The sequence below is a fragment of the Cherax quadricarinatus genome, chromosome 60 (genome assembly GCF_038502225.1).
Source record: "Cherax quadricarinatus isolate ZL_2023a chromosome 60, ASM3850222v1, whole genome shotgun sequence".
NCBI lineage: Eukaryota > Metazoa > Arthropoda > Malacostraca > Decapoda > Parastacidae > Cherax > Cherax quadricarinatus.
In genome coordinates this window covers 1,187,630-1,208,029 of record NC_091351.1, presented here as the reverse complement: position 1 = coordinate 1,208,029, position 20,400 = coordinate 1,187,630, and the positions used below count along the sequence as shown (strand labels likewise).

Here is a 20,400-nt window from a genome sequence, read left to right as displayed (position 1 = left end):
CTAACTGTGAGATCACTAACTATGAGATCACTAACTATGAGATCACTAACTATGAGATCACTAACTATGAGATCACTAACTATGAGATCACTGTGAGATCACTAACTATGCAATACTTGTCTTCTGAGCAACACATAAATTAGTTATAATAATGAACGTCACAAAAGTATGTTGCTACAACAGTATAGAATATAGACAACTCTTGCTACTTCTCAATCCAATAATTATAGTGTAACATTTGCTTGCAAATCCCATTCCTAATGTTTTGCTTGAAAGTGAACTATATTTTTATTTATATCATTTAATTTATGTCTTCAAATAATTTGCTTTACATCATGAGGTAATATATATATAGAATAAATACTGTAATTATTATTTTGATTTCAACAAGGACCCCAGTGCAAATAAGTCACATTAATTTTTTGGGGGGTTATCATAGGTGATTTACACCATGCATGGTATTTGTACTTATGTATACCTGTGCCTAAATATACTTATTTACCTACCTAACAATTTGTGTAAAAAATTGTTGGATTTATGCATTATTTATGGGAATTTTGTGGGAAAAACCTCACTCATTTGTGGGAAGTGTTGGAGATTGGTTTTGGCAACACTGAGAGTATAATAGTAGCTGGATAGTGGTCGCTGTATAGTGGTCGCTGGATAGTGGTAGTTGCCTGGTGGTTGTGCTCCAGGATACACTCAACACATCATAAGTGTCTTCTTATACTGTATAAATATGTTGAAGCTGAGGAGACTTGATGTATAATATAGAAGAGACAGAACTTTAAGATATGGCGGTGCGATGGAGCAGCGAAAATGTTGTTGCCGAGCACAGGGACCTCCAGGTAGTGTAGACAGACCTCCAGGTAGTGTAGACACCTCCAGGTAGTGTAGACACCTCCAGGTAGTGTAGACAGACCTCCAGGTAGTGTAGACAGACCTCCAGGTAGTGTAGACAGACCTCCAGGTAGTGTAGACAGACCTCCAGGTAGTGTAGACAGACCTCCAGGTAGTGTAGACAGACCTCCAGGTAGTGTAGACACCTCCAGGTAGTGTAGACACCTCCAGGTAGTGTAGACAGGGACCTCCAGGTAGTGTAGGCAGGGACCTCCAGGTAGTGTAGACAGGGACCTCCAGGTAGTGTAGACACCTCCAGGTAGTGTAGACACCTCCAGGTAGTGTAGACAGACCTCCAGGTAGTGTAGACAGACCTCCAGGTAGTGTAGGCAGACCTCCAGGTAGACAGGGACCTCCAGGTAGTGTAGACAGGGACCTCCAGGTAGTGTAGGCAGGGACCTCCAGGTAGTGTAGGCAGGGACCTCCAGGTAGTGTAGGCAGGGACCTCCAGGTAGTGTAGGCAGGGACCTCCAGGTAGTGTAGGCAGGGACCTCCAGGTAGTGTAGGCAGGGACCTCCAGGTAGTGTAGGCAGGGACCTCCAGGTAGTGTAGGCAGGGACCTCCAGGTAGTGTAGACAGGGACCTCCAGGTAGTGTAGACAGGGACCTCCAGGTAGTGTAGACAGGGACCTCCAGGTAGTGTAGACAGGGACCTCCAGGTAGTGTAGGCAGGGACCTCCAGGTAGTGTAGACAGGGACCTCCAGATAGTGTAGGCAGGGACCTACAGGTAGTGTAGGCAGGGACCTCCAGGTAGTGTAGACAGGGACCTCCAGGTAGTGTAGACAGGGACCCCCAGGTAGTGTAGACAGGGACCTCCAGGTAGTGTAGACAGGGACCTCCAGGTAGTGTAGACAGGGACCTCCAGGTAGTGTAGACAGGGACCTCCAGGTAGACAGGGACCTCCAGGTAGTGTAGACAGGGACCTCCAGGTAGACAGGGACCTCCAGGTAGACAGGGACCTCCAGGTAGTGTAGACAGGGACCTCCAGGTAGTGTAGACAGGGACCTCCAGGTAGTGTAGGCAGGGACCTCCAGGTAGTGTAGACAGGGACCTCCAGGTAGTGTAGACAGGGACCTCCAGGTAGTGTAGACAGGGACCTCCAGGTAGTGTAGACAGGGACCTCCAGGTAGTGTAGACAGGGACCTCCAGGTAGTGTAGACAGGGACCTCCAGGTAGTGTAGACAGGGACCTCCAGGTAGTGTAGACAGGGACCTCCAGGTAGTGTAGGCAGGGACCTCCAGGTAGTGTAGACAGGGACCTCCAGGTAGTGTAGACAGGGACCTCCAGGTAGTGTAGACAGGGACCTCCAGGTAGTGTAGACAGGGACCTCCAGGTAGTGTAGACAGGGACCTCCAGGTAGTGTAGACAGGGACCTCCAGGTAGTGTAGACAGGGACCTCCAGGTAGACAGGGACCTCCAGGTAGACAGGGACCTCCAGGTAGTGTAGACAGGGACCTCCAGGTAGTGTAGGCAGGGACCTCCAGGTAGTGTAGACAGGGACCTCCAGGTAGTGTAGACAGACCTCCAGGTAGTGTAGACAGGGACCTCCAGGTAGTGTAGACAGGGACCTCCAGGTAGACAGGGACCTCCAGGTAGTGTAGGCAGGGACCTCCAGGTAGTGTAGGCAGGGACCTCCAGGTAGTGTAGACAGGGACTTCCAAGTAGTATAAACGGACCTCCAGGTAGTATAAACACGGACCTCCAGGTAGTGTAGGCAGGGACCTTCAGGGTGTTGTGCACAGGTACCTCTGGGGTGGCGTGCACAGGGACCTCAGGGTGGCGTGCACAGGGACCTCGGGGTGGTGTGCACAGAGACCTCCAAAATGGCATGCACAGGGACCTCTGGGGTGGCATCCACGGAGACCTCCAAGGTGGCATGCATGGTGACCTCTTGGGTGACATGCACAGGGACCTCCGGGTGGTGTTCACAGGGACCTCAGGATGGCATGCACAGGGACCCTCGGAGTGGCATGCACAGGAACCTCGGGTGGCATTCACAGGGACCTCTGGGGTGGCATCCACGGGGACCATGGTGGCGTGCATGGTGACCTCCAGGGTGGCATGCACAGGGACCTCCAAAGTGGCATGCACAGGGACCTCTGGGTGGCGTTCACAGGGACCCTCGGGGTGGCATGCACCGGAACCCTCGGGGTGGCATGTACAGGGACTCTGGGGTTGCGTGGATGGGGACCTCCAAAGTGGCATGCAAAGGGACCTCCGGGTGGCATTCACAAGGACCTCAGGATGGCATGCACAGGGACCTCTGGGGTGGCATGCACAGGGACCTCGGGGTGGTGTGCAAAAGGACATCCGGAGTGGCATGCACAGGGACCTCCAGGGTGGTGTGCACAGGGATCTCCAGGATGGGGGTGTACGGGGACCTCCGTTGTGGCATGCACAGGAACCTCAGGGTGGCATGCACAGGGACCTTGGGGTGGTGTGCACAGGGACCTCCAGAGCGGCGCTAAACCCATATGGATCATTCAACGCAAGACATTGTGGAAGCTCGATCCTCCATCTGCTGAGTGTGAGACAGATGCACTTCCTATATAATAATAATAATAATAATAATAATAATAATAATAATATCTTTATTTACTACAAGTACATGTACAAGGTATACAGTCCTATCTGACAACAATGACATACTACTATATAGAAAGTCCCTTGTTATGCTCCGCATTTCGGCACATTTTGGGAAAATTAGGTCAGTGTCCCAGGATGCGACCCACACCAGTCGACTAACACCCAGGTACCCATTTTACTGATGGGGAACATAGACAACAGATGGAAAGAAACACGTCCAATGTTTCTACTCTGGCTGGGAATCGAACCCAGACCCTCGCCGTGTGAAGCGAGAGAGTTAGCCACCAGGCCACCAGAGCCTATGTCTTACTTGCCTCAGTAAGCAAACATACTGCCTGTGTATAAAGCAATTTAATCCAGCATCTGCTAGTATTGCTACATACTTCATAGTAAGTTCTCTGATAAGCAAGCATCCAAGGATAAGCATGAAGTTGTCAGTGAGATAGTTTCTTGTTACACATTCCAATACAATCATTTTTATATTTATAGTTTTCATTTGGATCAAAATACTGCACTGCATAACTTTGCAATCCTGGGGAAGAAAAGAGGTCCAGTTTAGGGGACTTTCAGGTGGTTTCCAATTATTTAGGTCCTTAAGTTGATGCAGCCTTAAACAGGAATGCTATTATACGACAATATTCCAGGCTAGAGAGTATAATTTTTTGGAGGTTACTGTGTAGATTCTGTGATAATTTTGCTGTTATGTTCCTTCAGTGTAATATTTTCTGATGTGGTTACCCCAGATCCCTTACATTTCTCTTCCATAATGCAATAATAATGTCGAGTGATTTGATGAATCACTCCAAGACTTCGTTTACATTGGATACAAGGCTTGATGCATCTCCAGTTTACAGTACTGTACAGTACAGTACAATACAATGTATAAATTTTTATTCTTTTCAGACACTGGCATCATGCAGAATGAGCAGATAATGCTGCAACATTATTATATTTTTAGTTTTAGTATCTTGCATTACTTTTGTTTTTTTTACACTCCATCTTTCAGATTTTTATGTCAAGGATAGGAATAAAAAATTAAAATGCAATGTTTAGTATAGGGGACCTTTTTAAAACATACCATTGCACCAAATTTCATTAGAAGTTTTATTTTGGAGCTACATTCAAAGCTTTTCAATTAACATTTGAACATTTTTTCATAAATTATGAGAGGATTATGTATTTCAAATAAAATTATAAAATATAAAACTATCAAGGGAGGTTCTTCGATGCCAGTGAGGGGTTCTTGATCTAAGGAATTAGATACAGTGGACCCCCGGTTAACGATATTTTTTCACTCCAGAAATATGTTCAGGTGCCAGTACTGACCGCATTTGTTCCCATAAGAAATATTGTGAAGTAGATTAGTCCATTTCAGACCCCCAAACATACACGTACAAACGCACTTACATAAATACACTTACATAATTGGTCGCATTCGGAGGTAATCGTTATGCGGGGGTTCACTGTACATGTATATGCTTTCCTTCATTGAACTACACCAGAATACTTACCATTACCCCAGGTGCTGTATGATAAGGGTTTAGGGCTCCCTAATGAATCTAACAATACTAGAAAGAAAAGACCAGGAAATTGTTTGTATCAGGGTTAATAAAAAAATAGCAGGTTTCAGTTTTAATTTGATTCTAAAATATAAATACAGCTTTAACATCGGCAGCCTTCTAAAACAGAAATTAGTCTGGTCTTGGGATGGGGGGTGGGGAGAACTTCAGTTTTCTAAAAGATTAAATCTTTCTTTAATCACAGCCCTCGAAAACTAGTCTGATCTTGGGGGTAGGAAGACTCGAGTTTTCTTAAAGATTAAACCTTTCTTTACAGGCCAATGCTATGGCACTTGACTGGCGTGGAGAATACACTCTTCTTGCTGGGTAAGCATTCACATGATTTAATTTTCTAAGATAGTACACACAGTATTCATGAAGGTAAAAAATGTGTTTAATGTCCTGGAAGTTATCGGTGTCTGTATACATACATGTACATATTTGTTATCTCTTATTACCATCACAAAGACATGGGATGGAATAAATACAGAGGAGCTCCTAATCTCATTACAGTAGTGTAAAATTTCAACGTGTGTGAAGTGAGTCATAGTTAATACTTTTCGTATGGCAAGAACACTTTACCACATTGATGGCATTTGAAGTTTGTTGCTCTTAAATTCTCCTCAGAGCCTATTTTCTGCATTTAGATGTTCGGCAAATCTCTCATACTAGCCATATCTCCGAAGAATTTTACTCATTTTCCAATCTTATCTATTGTCTTCCTTTCTGCGTTATTTCCTATATAAACTTAAGTCATTGCACCATGTTCAATATTTGTTCTCGGCTTATTTTAGAGTTCTTCTTTCATATCAACAACTTCTTTATCAGCAACTCCCTTCTGTCATATTACTGTACCTTCTGCATAACAAGGGGCTTTTTACATGCATGCCTAAATGTCACCCATCTCTATAAACATTGTATCATGCTGAAATAAAGATTATTATGTTTATGATTATCTACTGCTCCCAATTTGTTATTAACTATGATTGAGTGAAAAAGAGATGAGATTGGTTTTAAATACCTGAGGATGATGCTCACAGAACAGTAAAAATATTTAGAGAGAGAGAGAGAGAGGGGGGGGGAAGGAGAAGAGAAAAAAGAAAAATAGAAAAGAGAGAGAGAGAGAGAGAGAGAGAGAGAGATAGAGAGAAAGAGAGAGAGAGAGAGTGAGAGAGAGAGAGAGAGAGAGAGAGAGAGAGAGAGAGAGAGAAAAGAGAAAAGAGAAAAGAGAGAGAAAAGAGAAAAGGGAGAGAGAGAGAGAGAGAGAGAGAGAGAAAAAAAAAAGGGAGAGAGAGAGAGAGAGAGAGAGAAAAGGGAGAGAGAGAGAGAGAGAGAGAGAGAAAAGAGAAAAGGGAGAGAGAGAGAGAGAAAAGAGAAAAGGGAGAGAGAGAGAGAGAGAAAAGGGAGAGAGAAAAGGGAGAGAGAGAAAGAGAAGAGAAAAGGGAGAGAGAGGGAGAAAGAGAAAGAGAAGAGAAAAGGGAGAGAGAGAAAGAGAAGAGAAAAGGGAGAGAGAGAAAGAGAAGAGAAAAGGGAGAGAGAGGGAGAGAGAGAAAGAGAAGAGAAAAGGGAGAGAGAGAAAAGAGAAAAGGGAGAGAGAGAGAGAGAGAAAAGGGAGAGAGAGAGAAAGAGAAAAGGGAGAGAGAGAGAGAGAGAGAAAAGAGAAAAGGGAGAGAGAGAGAGAGAAAAGAGAAAAGGGAGAGAGAGAGAGAGAGAGAAAAGGGAGAGAGAGAAAGAGAAGAGAAAAGGGAGAGAGAGAAAGAGAAGAGAAAAGGGAGATAGAGAAAGAGAAGAGAAAAGGGAGAGAGAGAAAGAGAAGAGAAAAGGGAGAGAGAGAAAGAGAAGAGAAAAGGGAGAGAGAGAAAGAGAAGAGAAAAGAGAGAGGAGAGAGACAAGAGAATTGAAGAGGAGAGAGAAAGAGAAAGCAAGGGGGGGGAAGGGCCTGGACTGGCTGGCTCACTCCAGTTCTTTGGATCATGATCCTTTAATAGTTATGAGAATTGTAAAAATATTTTGTAACATGGGGCTACAGTCCTGAAAACTGACATGACATAAAATAGAGATACATGAAGTGAGGTACATATGAGAAAAATAGGGTTATGTTTCCAGACAACACAAAGGTTAACATCCCTCCTCCCTGTTCTCCAATTTTTTTTTATTATACTGTAAAAAATATTACAATATAGCTTGCCTAGAATTGTTAGGGAAAATGTGAAGATAATTGACCAAGTAGCTACCTACTTGGTCAGCTGACTCACTTTTACCAACAAATTGTGTTATGATGTCAGTTACACTTCTTAAAATTCTCAAACTATCTAGAGCTAAACTTGCATTGCTATGAAGGTTCTCTTTTATCTCACCCAGTCCTACAGTAGGATATGGCTTTTTTCTTTATTATCTTACTTTTTATATTTACTTAATACAACTCAACACAAAGTAATTTTCTGTCTGACATCTTTGACATTCTTTTGAGCAAGTGACATCTGTACTACTTAACTCGTAAGCTCTTATTTTTTCTCATTGTTTCCAATTTTACAAATGGTGACTTCATTCACGCTAAACTCTCAGGCAGTTTCCATTACATGGGCACCACTTTGTCTGACTTTCTTGGGTTATCCTGGTGGGTAATTTACACATGTTACCATGTATGATAATTTGTTTAACCCTTTGACTGTCGCGGCCGTATATATACGTCTTACGAGGTACCGTGTTTGACGTATATATACAGTGGACCCCCAGTTTACGATAAGCTCCCAATGCGACCAATTATGTAAGTGTATTTATGTAAGTGCGTTTGTATGTGTATGTTTGGGGGTCTGAAATGGACTAATCTAATTCACAATATTCCTTGTGGGAACAAATTCGGTCAGTACTGGCACCTGAACATACTTCTGGAATGAAATAATATCGTAAACCGGGGGTTCACCGTACTCATAAATTCTAGCGGCTTCAAATCAAGAAGGAGAAAGCTGGTAGGCCCACATGTGAGAGAATGGGTCTGTGTGGTCAGTGTGCACCATATAAAAATAATCCTGGAGCACGCAGTGCATAATGAGAAAAACTACGACCGTTTTTTTTAATTAAAATGCCGACTTTGTGATCTATTTTCGTATAGTATTTATATTTGTATTCTCGTTTTCTTGGTCTCATTTGATAGAATGGAAAACATATTATAGAAATAGAGGTAATTTTGATTGATTTTCCTATAAAAAGAACCTGGAAATGGAGCTCAAAGTAGGGGAAATATTTGATTTTTGCCGATGTTCAAAAGTAAACAAATGATGTCATTGTCCAATAAATGTCCAACTAGCCATTCTAATATGCAGTCATGAATGGGTTGATGTTATTTATACAATTATTACAGTATTGCAGTAGTCTACATAATAGTAAATCTTCTATTTTTTGTTTGAATAAAAATTCAAAATAGAAAGCAAGAGTAATATCAGAGGGGCCTGGAGACATGACTGATGAACAAAGAAAATGTTATTTTAGAGCCAGGAATGTCTGCATTGTTCATTCTGGACCTTATTTTGAAATTGTCATATTTTTTAATTTTCGTGAAATTGGCGAAATTGCAAATTTCTGACCACGTTATTGGGTAGTTGAAATTGGTAAATGGGCAGTTTCTTATACTCAGTCGATAGAAAAAACAGAGTTCTAAAGAAATAGCTATGAGTTTGGTTGACTGGAACAAAGGAATTAGCCCTAAAGAAATAGCTATGAGTTTGGTTGACTGGAACAAAGGAATTAGCCGAAAATAGGGCTCAAAGTGGGCGAAATCGCCGATTTGTAAATATCGCCGAGGTCGCTAACTTCACGAGAGCGTAATTCCGTCAGTTTTCCATTAAATTTCGTGTTTTTGGTGTCATACAATCGGGAAAAGATTCTCTATCATTTTATAAGAAAAATTATTTTTTTTTTAAATTTTGCGACACCAGGAAACACCTCAGGATTGGGAGTTGTGACAGTCAAGGGGTTAATTGTATTTATGTGCACCTCTACCTAAATAAACTTACAATGCAGTCCCAGATTTGCACTTCTTTGCCCTTCCACCATCACTAGCATTCTTCATGTGTTCCATGGTTAATATTCAGACACCAGATAATAATGAAAATCCAAAATAGTGAGTGAAGTGCAAGGTGCTCCCAGAATGTAGATGTTTGAGGGAGGTCACTGGAGGGAAGAAATGGTGCTCATGAAATGCTCTTGTTATAAGACCAGGTTTTGCTGGCAAATGAAAATTCTACAGCATGTAGTAGTGAAAACCCAAATTTTGCACATAAATCTGTGAAGGTCTACCCTGGTTGCACTTTTTGGTATGTTACCAGGATATTGTACAGTGTGAGATTTTTTTGTACAAGGGTTTAGTATATATTATGGCTCAGAAGAGGGTACAAGGTGGAGAGGAAGGCTACAGACAACATTGACAGATGTTATAGAAGACACTCCTAAGTACTGTATATAAAATTAGGAGAGTGATTATATAATGTGTAGTGAATCTGACCTAAATGCACTATATGTAAGGGATAATAAATATGAATGACATTAGGGCTTCTCTTGTGTTTGATTCACCTCATTTCTTATAGGCAAAGAGCAGAGATAAGAGTATTTTTAGGAACTAAGGATAACAGTAGTATGATACATGGAAAAATATTTTTTATGTAATGTAATTTGGGTTATTGGTGGTGCTCTGTAAATGAAAAAAAAGTTTAAACAAGTTTGTTTGTTTATAAATCTTTCATCATTTCTCATTACAACATTACTTCAGCCGCCGAAATCTAGCGCTTATATCACTGAATAAGCCATCTGAGGTTGTCAAGAGAGTCAGCAGAACGCGGCAGAAATATGATGTAACAGCTGCTGAGTGGAATCCAATACAGTCTCAGGGACACACCTTTGTGCTTGCGGTAGGTGCTTGATATCTTAATGTAATCTTTGATAAATTAGACACGTGCAACACCTGGGTATCTTTATTGTGGAAATGTTTCACTACATAGTGGCTCTCAGTCTAATACAAAGAAGAATGGTGAAGATCAGAAGGAGTTTGAGGTAATCAGTCCCTCAGTCTGATGAAGCCACTGTGTGGTGAAACGTTTCCACAATAAAGATACCCAAGTGCTGCACACGTGTCTAATTTATCAACTTGCCGGTTCTCTAAACCATTTATCTGCATTCAGTGTAATCTTTAACTAATGGCAGCTTTGTATATTGGTAAGTGTTATTATTTGGCTAGTAATTGAATTTGAGGCCTATTGATTATATTACATTATTTTGGGGTTGATTATGGAAAAGTACCAGTTCAAAAAGTTTACTTAAAATTTATTAAAAAACAATAAGTTAGTTAATATGGCAGCAGTTAATTCCTCTACGATAATAAATTGATCAATTTATGATAGACCACTTTAACACTATTTTAACAATAAACTATAATTTACTAGTTCTAGAACTTAACTGACCACGAAGATATTTCAGAAAAAACTCTGGTGACAACTTTACAATCTTTGCAGACGCATATTTTCCACCAAGCACTAACACCTGTTGACCTTACCTCAGACTGCAAGGAGGGTTGGGTTATGCAAATCCCTTTTCTCCCAGGCTGTGAATTTTGTATTTATTCAACCAAATCCATGCATGTTTAGAAAAATGATGCAATTTATAAAATGAAATACATCTTATCTGTTTGTTATATAATATGGAAGTGAAGAGTGACTTTCAAGTTTATTTCATGATACAATACTTACCCTCAACTGAGTAACAAGTCTTAATCATAGCATAATTAGTACATTAAATAGAACGTATGCAAGTCGTATATGGTCACCTTGGATCATCTACCATGTACTAGCATGCATAACTCCTTATAATACTATTTGTATGAATGAAGTTATATGAAAAATTATTTTTTTAGTTATTGCTTCAGGAATGGCTAAATTATTATAATTTTTTTTGCAAAGATTTGAAAAAAGAGTTGCTAATAAATGGTGGCCCATTAATTAAAAACCTTAAAAAAATCACACATGGTTGTTGCCATTATGTTAATACTGAATACTACTATAATCCCAGCATCAGTCCTCTTCCCACCCTCAGTTATATTATCACAGAGATATGGTTCAAACACTGTGATGAGTTGCAGTATGGCACTCATTTAGGTCAAATAGTTCATTCTGTTAAGATACTTGCCTACATGGAAGGTGTTCTGGGGGGGTCAGCTCCCCCATGGCCCAGTCCTTGACCAGGCCTCCTGGTGGATCAAGGCCTGATACTAAGAGATACATACTAAGAACCAAGCATCTCTCAGTTGATATAAATAGTAGGACTTTTGCAACAGTTCAGCACATAACTGTACTATGTATTTTTCGTTTCTTCATTTTTCTTGATTAAAAAATTGTAATCGGCTCATGAGAAGAAGACTTGAACTTTGTGGACATTTTTTGATTAGAAAGATCTACTCCTGGATGATAATACAGCACTTGTTCTTAAATTTATAAGTGATAAATCTTTGTGGGATTTTGCTAGACAATTTTTTTTTTATTTTCATATTTTTTTTAGCTCAGAAACTAGTGTATCATAACCTTTTTGTCTTAACGTGGTTAATAGTCTTATTTTTGTTATAGTCAGGGGAACGAGCAGAAATTTGTCAGTGGACTGAAGGAAGTTTGAATGGGACTACCTCTCTCCGAGCCCACACACGAACCATCACAGACCTCAACTGGCACCGATTTGACCCCCATGTTTTAGCAACCTGTTCAATCGACACCTTTGTTCACATATGGGACACAAGAGAAACTCGCAAGCCAGTTGCTTCACTTTCAGCTATTGGTAAATGTTCAGTGATATTCAATAATTTTTTTTTTTTTAACCTTATGGGCCATTTCTTAATAGGGTAGAGTGACCAAAAGAGGATGTTACAGTTTGGAGGATCATTTGAATTGAGATGTCTACATTCTTCTGGCAAAATATTGTTGGATAAATGATGGTGGATGTTTCATTTTTTTTAAGTCGCCCTACCATTGTGAGATATGGATGGTGTGACAAAAAAATATTAAGTAAGGTGATCCGAAACATTTTGTTACTTAAATAAACTCTTTCCTATATTATTACAATTTTGTGAGTGCAGAGGCATCTGTGGAAAGAAAAAAAATATTTATGGAGGCAGGCAAAATGGGAATGTACAAGAGAATAGTGGTTACAACACCTATTATGTGTGAGGAATGTTGTTTCAGTGTTGCAGTGAGGAGGCTAGTGGCAGTGGGGATGACATGTTTGAGAGCAACATATGGTGTGAACATTATGAAAAGAATTAGGAGTGTGGTAATTAGACAGTATATGGGATACAAAAGGTATCCTTTCCACAGAGTAGATGTTGTCAAGGATTTTTGGACATTTGAAAGGATGCATCTTAATTGGATGACAAATAAGGTCTATAAATCTTGAGTGGAAGGAAGGAGGGGAAGAGGTCTGTTCAAGAAGAGGTGGAGGGAGTGGGTGAGGAAAGTTGTAAGTGGTAAAGTCTTGAGCATCCAGCAAGTGTGCATGTGCAAGTTAGATCTGAATGAGTGGAGACAAATAGTTTTCATGTTTGATGGGCTGTTGGAGTGTGAGCAAGGTAACATTTATGAAGAGATTGGAGAAACTAGTTATCTGAAATTCATTCCTGGAGGTGGGAAGTATAGTGCCTACTGTTTGAAAGATGGGTGGAACTGTTACAATTTAGTGGGACATTGTAATTATGATGTTTGTGTTTTTATGACAAGCTGAGAAGAACTATCTACTTCTATCTAGACTAAGAACTGTTGTGTATTATTTAGGTGTGTGAGGCAAGGATAGTAACTTGGAAGGCTCTCTCCCTCTGCAAGATGCTATCTACTGAGAACTGTCTACTTTTGTCTAGATTTAGCAAGTATTGAATGAATGATGGTGTACGTAACTTTACTGTTTGGCCTACCTTGGTGAGCAATGGTTGATGTGTTAAAAAATTTTGTTCCTTCTGACACATTGTTTCCTTCCAGCTGGAGCATCTCAAGTAAAATGGAACAAACTCAATCACAACTTCTTAGCATCTGGCCATGATTGTAATATTCGTGTGTGGGACAATCGCAAAACTAGTCAGCCAGCCCAGTACATTGCTGCACATTTGTCAAAAATCCAAGGCTTGGACTGGTCTCCCAATCATGAGAATCACCTAGTGACTTCCTCTAATGTAAGTAATAATTTCCAGTGAATTGTGAAGGAAAGTGTGGAATAATTACATCTTTGAAATGTATGTATGGAGTGAAGTAGTTATCTTACAGTACTATGATAACTGTATCAACTCAAATTAGAATATTTGTAGACTAAGAGATGTTAGTTCAGAAGATATGACAAAAAACTCCAACTGTGAGTCATCATAAGACCAAGACCTGCATCAAGAAACATTTGTCTTGTTTCCTGACAAACCTTACCCAACCTAGATAGGAAGGTTCGTGGAGAGTGTGTGTCCACTTTTCCAGTGTAAAAGCCAAGAAACCTGCATATACACCATTATTATGTTTTTTTCAGGATTGTACAGTGAAGTTCTTTAATATCACTAACCCACGGAAAGCTGAGAACTTCATCAACACACTGTCTCCTGTCTGGCGTGCCCGATATACAGTATGTTATAAATCATTTTGCTAAAATATTTAATTTTGCACATAAATGGTATACAATACTGACAAGATGAAGAATTAGACACGTGCAACACCTGGGTATTTTTATTTATAGACATTTCCCCATCCAGTAGCTTTGTCAATACAAATTCAGGGACATAATGGAAAGACTATTGAACTATGTACAAGGCTGAGGGACTGATTACCTCATCTTTTGTATGTAGTTCTACAGTCTTCCCATTATGTCCTTGAATTTGTATTGATAGAGGTACTGGATGTCTAAACATCTACAAATAAAGATACTCAGATATTGCACATGTGTCTAATTCTTCAGATTTAATTTTATTTATTTATTTAAAGGTTTATTTTTATAGTTTTTCTATATTACTGCTGAATGTTGGCTTTGTGATTGTCAAAATTGTCAGTAGTAGTGTGCAAGTTTCCTTGTCATAAGTACCATAGAACAAGCCTTTATTTTAGACCGTCTCCCTCAGAATGGATATTTTTCAGTTCCTGAGTGAAAAGTCATCTAAAATATATGATTGTTCTACATAATTATTGTCTTTATATTCTACTAGTTTTCTGTTTATGGTTGCAGACAATTCAGTAGCCTCTTGTAGTTATTGGCTTTTTGTTTTTCTTATTGAGTCATTGCAAAGGACTCGGGTGCCCAGCCAGCTTGTATTGTGGCACTGTTTTACTGTGTAGAGCTCAGGAGAAAAGGCCATGAGCAACTTTTTCAGTCCTGTTAAAGCTTGGGGCTCTACACAGCAGAATCAGTGTAATAAAAGCTTGTTCTGGTCCTGTGGCTTTTCTTGAATAATGTTGATAGTGCACCTTTGTATCTGTTTTATTTCTATTTTTTTTTCTCTCAACAAGTCGGCCATCTCCCACTGAGGCAGGGTGACCCAAAAAAGAAAGAAAATTCCCAAATTTAAATATTATGCTTATAGCTTTTAAAAATTTTTATGGATAGCAAATACATGTACTAACAAAAGTTGTTGTTGTTTACAGCCATTTGGTGAAGGTGTTGTTACAGTAGTGGTGCCACAACTGCGTCGAGGTGAAAATTCTCTCTTATTGTGGTCTGTAACAGACATGAGTGCACCTGTGCACACCTTTGTAGGTCATTCTGATGTAGTCTTGGAGTTTGAATGGCGTCAAAACACAAATAACCCTGGAGAGCACCAGTTGGTGACGTGGGCTCGTGACCAAAGTCTTCGAATTTGGAAAATTGATCAACACTTACAAAGGGTAAGTTGACTGACTTAAACTGTTGACTGTCACATTTTACAAGTGACTGTAACTTCATGGAAATTCGTTGAACAAATATCATTGTGATGCAGGAAGGTGATTGCAAGAAGAACCCATGATGATTGTAATCTTTTTAACTCGTCTCCTGTCTCCCACCAAGGCAGAGTGACTCAAGGAAGAAAACACAGTCACCAATATTCACTCATTTGTCATCTTTTAGGAAATGTGCTGATATCGCAGTCAGATTTTCCCTCCAACTGCAACATCCCCACTCATCCTTCAGAATGCAGGCACTGCTCTCCCACCTCCAAAACCATTTCACTCTCCTGCCAACCTTTCCTTTTGTTTGAACAAATTATATTCACCCTTATGAAATACAGTGGACCCCCGCATAACGATTACCTCCGAATGTGACCAATTATGTAAGTGTATTTATGTAAGTGCGTTTGTACGTGTATGTTTGGGGGTCTGAAATGGACTAATCTACTTCACAATATTTCTTATGGGAACAAATTCGGTCAGTACTGGCACCTGAACATACTTCTGGAGTGAAAAAATATCGTTAACCGGGGGTCCACTGTACAGTAGAATTAGTAGATTCGTATGTACATTTTGAACTTATAAAAAAGACATGCAACATATAGAACATTTAATTTAGGAGAGTTTTTACTATCCAAAAGTTCCTGGTGAGCAAATCATCCTATACATGGGTTTCCCATACATTGTATGTGTGTCTTTATACATTTATCATTGCTTGTTTCCTTGTGCAGTTTACATGTGTTGAATAATTTCAGCTGTGTGGGCATGATATAGAGGATGATGCTGCTTTTGCAGAAAGTACTGATAGTGAATTTGCTAATGAAGCTGCACCAGTCCAAGGTGAGTTGGGAATTTATATTTTTATTCTGTATAATATACTGTCATATCTGAGCACCTCTGTAAAGAGAGTGATTATGTATGAATGATGGTGAAAGTTTAACGATGAAAGTTTTTTCTTTCTTTTTGGGTTTTTCTTTCTTTTTGGGTCACCCTGCCTCGGTGGGAAATGGCCAACATGTTAAAAAAAAAATAATGATATAGATTACTGTCTTGTACTGTATTGAGAAATATTGTAAGTAATCAAAGGCTAATGTGGTTACATTTTAAGGGTACATATGTTTGAAAACATCAGTGTTATGAATTAGCGATTTGGTCAGGGCATGGGTGCCAGATTTTAATGTGATCATGCTCATAATCAAATATTCTAAAACTACACTCTGAGTGAGCATATATCTCTTTTTACATCAGTTTCTAGCTTTCATTCCTATACAAAATCCCATTCCATTAACTTGCTTGCTCTTTGGGACAGATACTGTGCATAACTGGATGAAAAAATTGTAATTCTTTCTGTGCTTGTGCATCTGGGATTTATTTTATATTTAATGTGTATTATACAGGCTGTTGTAGAATGTAGGAATTGTGGTAGTGGTATTATTGCTTCTAATACTTCACATAATTGCTATTGTTTCTTGAGATAAATAAAATAACTTTTCTATAATCAGGAATCATTATTCACATATTACATGTACTGCATTTATAATGTATCGTACTATAGCATGCTTAATGCTCTTTGCTGTCGCAGAAGTCAACAGCAGGATCACTTGTTACCCAGTTTTCTTTTTTTATGTATTGTGAGGAAGTCATCTGTGAAGTTTTCATTAGTCTTACTTGAGAGCTTTTTGTCAGTGTAAATGACTCCTCTATAGTCTTTGTCATAGATCTCCATATTAATTACATAGTATTTATTTTACAGGGGAATCGGAATGTGACATGGAAAAATTCGATGAGAAAGATAAGACTGGTGAACAGGATACATTGGATCCAGTACAGGATACAAAGCAACGTAAGTCTTACTTTATTGGTGCTTGTCTTCATGCAGTGATGGAAGTTTTGCCTCAATCTGAATCTGCTGACATTTGATATGTCTAAGATTAACTTGACTCACAAAATCGTAATGACACGATTGCAAACAAACCATACCACAGGTGGGGTTTAAACCTGCGGTCAGAGAGTCTCAAAACTCCAAACCGTTGCCCAGTGGCTAATGCGATGGTTTGGAGTTTTGAGACTGATCGTGGATTCAAACCCCCACCCATGGTATGGTGTATCTAAGGTTATTAAGAATTTGACTTAACCCCCTTAATTGTGTGTAATGTACTAGTTCACAAGTGAGGACTGTGTAAGACAAAAATGCTCACAATTTTTTGTGTCTTCAAATGCACCATCTGCCAATATTTTTGCCCTCAGCACAACTGTCTTGATTTACTACCTTATTATGCCTTTGACAAAAACTAAGACCAGGCAGGTCCACACAGTGCATCATGGGGTAACCCTGAATAACAAGCACTATAGGTAAATAATAAAACCAGGTTCTATGGTTCCACCTCCAGCTTCCATACCAGCAAACAAGGTGTGGAACTTCCAGGAAGATACTTTCTTCATTCCAGGTTTGTTAAAATTGCTGTATACTATCAGTGAAATTCAGCCAATAGGCACACTATATAGATTTAACCTAGGATAACCTGACAAAGGTAAAGAGTGTGACTTATTTTCATGTTTCCATGAGTATTACTCCCTGAAACAATTATAAATATCAAAATATTTCTTTGTCAATACATGTTTCACAGTGGTGTGGAAGGCACACAAGTGTTATGGACACAAATTATATATAGGTAGTAGGTTGGTAGACAGCAACCACCCAGGGAAGTACTACCGTCCTGCCAGATGACTGTGAAATGGAAACCTGTAACTGTTTTGCATGATGGTAGGATTGCTGGTGTCTTTTTCTGTCTCATAAACACGCTAGATAACAGGGATATCTTGCTACTCCAACTTACACTTTGGTCACACTTCACATACATGCACATGCATATATATATACATACATCTAGGTTTTTCTCCTTTTTCTACATAGCTCTTGTTCTTCTTTATTTCTTCTATTGTCCATGGGGAAGTGGAAAAGAATCTTTCCTCCATAAGCCATGCGTGTCATATGAGGCGACTAAAATGCCGGGAGCAATGGGCTAGTAACCCCTTCTCCTGTAGACATTTACTAAAAAAAGAGAAGAAGAAAAACTTTATAAAACTGGGATGCTTGAATGTGCGTGGATGTAGTGCAGATGACAAGAAACAGATGATTGCTGATGTTATGAATGAAAAGAAGTTGGATGTCCTGGCCCTAAGCGAAACAAAGCTGAAGGGGGTAGGGGAGTTTCGGTGGGGGGAAATAAATGGGATTAAATCTGGAGTATCTGAGAGAGAGCAAAGGAAGGGGTAGCAGTAATGTTGAATGATCAGTTATGGAAGGAGAAAAGAGAATATGAATGTGTAAATGCAAGAATTATGTGGATTAAAGTAAAGGTTGGATGTGAGAAGTGGGTCATAATAAGCATGTATGCACCTGGAGAAGAGAGGAATGCAGAGGAGAGAGAGAGATTTTGGGAGATGTTAAGTGAATGTATAGGAGCCTTTGAACCAAGTGAGAGAGTAATTGTGGTAGGGGACCTGAATGCTAAAGTAGGAGAAACTTTTAGAGAGGGTGTGGTAGGTAAGTTTGGGGTGCCAGGTGTAAATGATAATGGGAGCCCTTTGATTGAACTTTGTATAGAAAGGGGTTTAGTTATAGGTAATACATATTTTAAGAAAAAGAGGATAAATAAGTATACAAGATATGATGTAGGGGAAAATGACAGTAGTTTGTTGGATTATGTATTGGTAGATAAAAGACTGTTGAGTAGACTTCAGGATGTACATGTTTATAGAGGGGCCACAGATATATCAGATCACTTTCTAGTTGTAGCTACACTGAGAGTAAAAGGTAGATGGGATACAAGGAGAATAGAAGCATCAGGGAAGAGAGAGGTGAAGGTTTATAAACTAAAAGAGGAGGCAGTTAGGGAAAGATATAAACAGCTATTGGAGGATAGATAGGCTAATGAGAGCATAGGCAATATATATATATATATATTTATATATATTTTAACAAACTGGCCATATCCCACCAAGGCAGGGTGGCCCAAAAAGAAAAACAAAAGTTTCTCTTTTTAAATTTAGTAATTTATACAAGAGAAGGGGTTACTAGCCCCTTGCCCCCGGCATTTTAGTCGCCTCTTACAACACGCATGGCTTATGGAGGAAGAATTCTGTTCCACTTCCCCATGGAGATAAGAGGAAATAAACAAGAACAAGAACTAGAAAGAAAATAGAAGAAAACAAGAGGGGTGTGTATATATATGCTTGTACATATACCGCCCAGGAGGTACTACCGTCCTGCCAAGTGAGTGTAAAACGAAAGCTTGTAATTGTTTTACATGATAGTAGGATTGCTGATGTCCTTTTTTCTGTCTCATAAACTTTCAAGATTTCAGGTATGTGTAGTGTAGTGTGACCTAAGTGTAAGTAAAAGTAGCAAGACGTACCTGAAATCTTGAAAGTTTATGAGACAGAAAAAAGGACATCAGCAATCCTACTATCATGTAAAACAATTACAAGCTTTCGTTTTACACTCACTTGGCAGGACGGTAGTACCTCCCTGGGGGGTTGCTGTTTACCAACCTATTACCTAAAGAAAAACGATTATTTGCTCTAATTTATACAATATAGTCTATGTGGAGCAATATCCTGCTATTCATTTCCTCATGTCTAACCCTTAAACTGTCCAAACATAGATCTACGTTCACATGCATAGTGCTCCAAAAGTAGATCTATGTTTTTTTACGTATTTTCAAATACGTATAACAAAAAAAAACATAGATCTGAGTTTTTTACATGCTTTCTAATGTAAAAAAAAAAAAAACTACGTTTTTTACATACTTTCAAATGTTGAAAAAACGTAGATCTACGTTTGGACAGTTTAAGGGTTAAACTACTAACACGCTTATTATCAGTTTACAATTGCTGCTGCTCTTAAAAATGCCAGTAAGAATTCTTTAGTTTTATAAATTTCTTTCCTAGTTGTAATGGAATCATTTATGATATTGACTGCTTGTGTCTGGTTTTTGTTTCCCTGAATAACAATAAATATTTTTTTCCCATGCTAGTTTGGAGCTGATATTGTATCACAACTGATAATAGTGTGAAGGAACGGCTTGATGCCTTTTGTCAACTATTGTTTCCAAGATTCTTTTGTCATAATGCATGTCTCTCCTTACTGACAATCTATTTAGAATGGCTACTCTTGGGTCACACTTATGTAATATGTAGTGAAGTATTAGTGGATGTTTTAGAATTTAAATATTTGTACTGTAATTGTATTTCTCAAATTGAGAGCAGTAATATAAAGGAGAAAAATACAGGAGGGTCCTGTTCATACAGCTCCAACCATGGCGCTGGTTGTCCTTCAAATACGCAACTGCTGTAAGAAAATGGTGATAATGGCAGTGCAGATGTAAATGCACTGAACATAATGAACAGTGGCTCAACTGGAGGCCAACGAAAATGTG

General features: G+C 39.3%; 1 protein-coding gene across 7 annotated transcripts in view; it reads left to right on the top strand.

Moving 5' to 3' along the window:
• The first annotated feature begins 642 nt into the window (after positions 1-642).
• Positions 643-20,400, top strand: part of Wdr59 (WD repeat domain 59) — a 123,732-nt gene continuing 103,974 nt past the window's right edge. For 2 of the 7 annotated variants that reach the window (XM_053784554.2, XM_053784555.2), the window contains exons 1-9: positions 2,613-3,427; positions 5,323-5,372; positions 9,811-9,949; positions 11,654-11,858; positions 13,049-13,239; positions 13,578-13,670; positions 14,681-14,920; positions 15,715-15,799; positions 16,713-16,802. In XM_053784554.2, the coding sequence (XP_053640529.2) occupies positions 2,729-3,427; positions 5,323-5,372; positions 9,811-9,949; positions 11,654-11,858; positions 13,049-13,239; positions 13,578-13,670; positions 14,681-14,920; positions 15,715-15,799; positions 16,713-16,802 (1,792 nt within the window). In that variant the 5' untranslated portion in view covers positions 2,613-2,728. Of the gene's footprint in view, positions 849-2,549; positions 3,428-5,322; positions 5,373-9,810; positions 9,950-11,653; positions 11,859-13,048; positions 13,240-13,577; positions 13,671-14,680; positions 14,921-15,714; positions 15,800-16,712; positions 16,803-20,400 lie in introns of those variants that run through there. The other 5 variants (XM_053784552.2, XM_053784557.2, XM_053784551.2 and 2 more) reach the window with 5 other exon arrangements.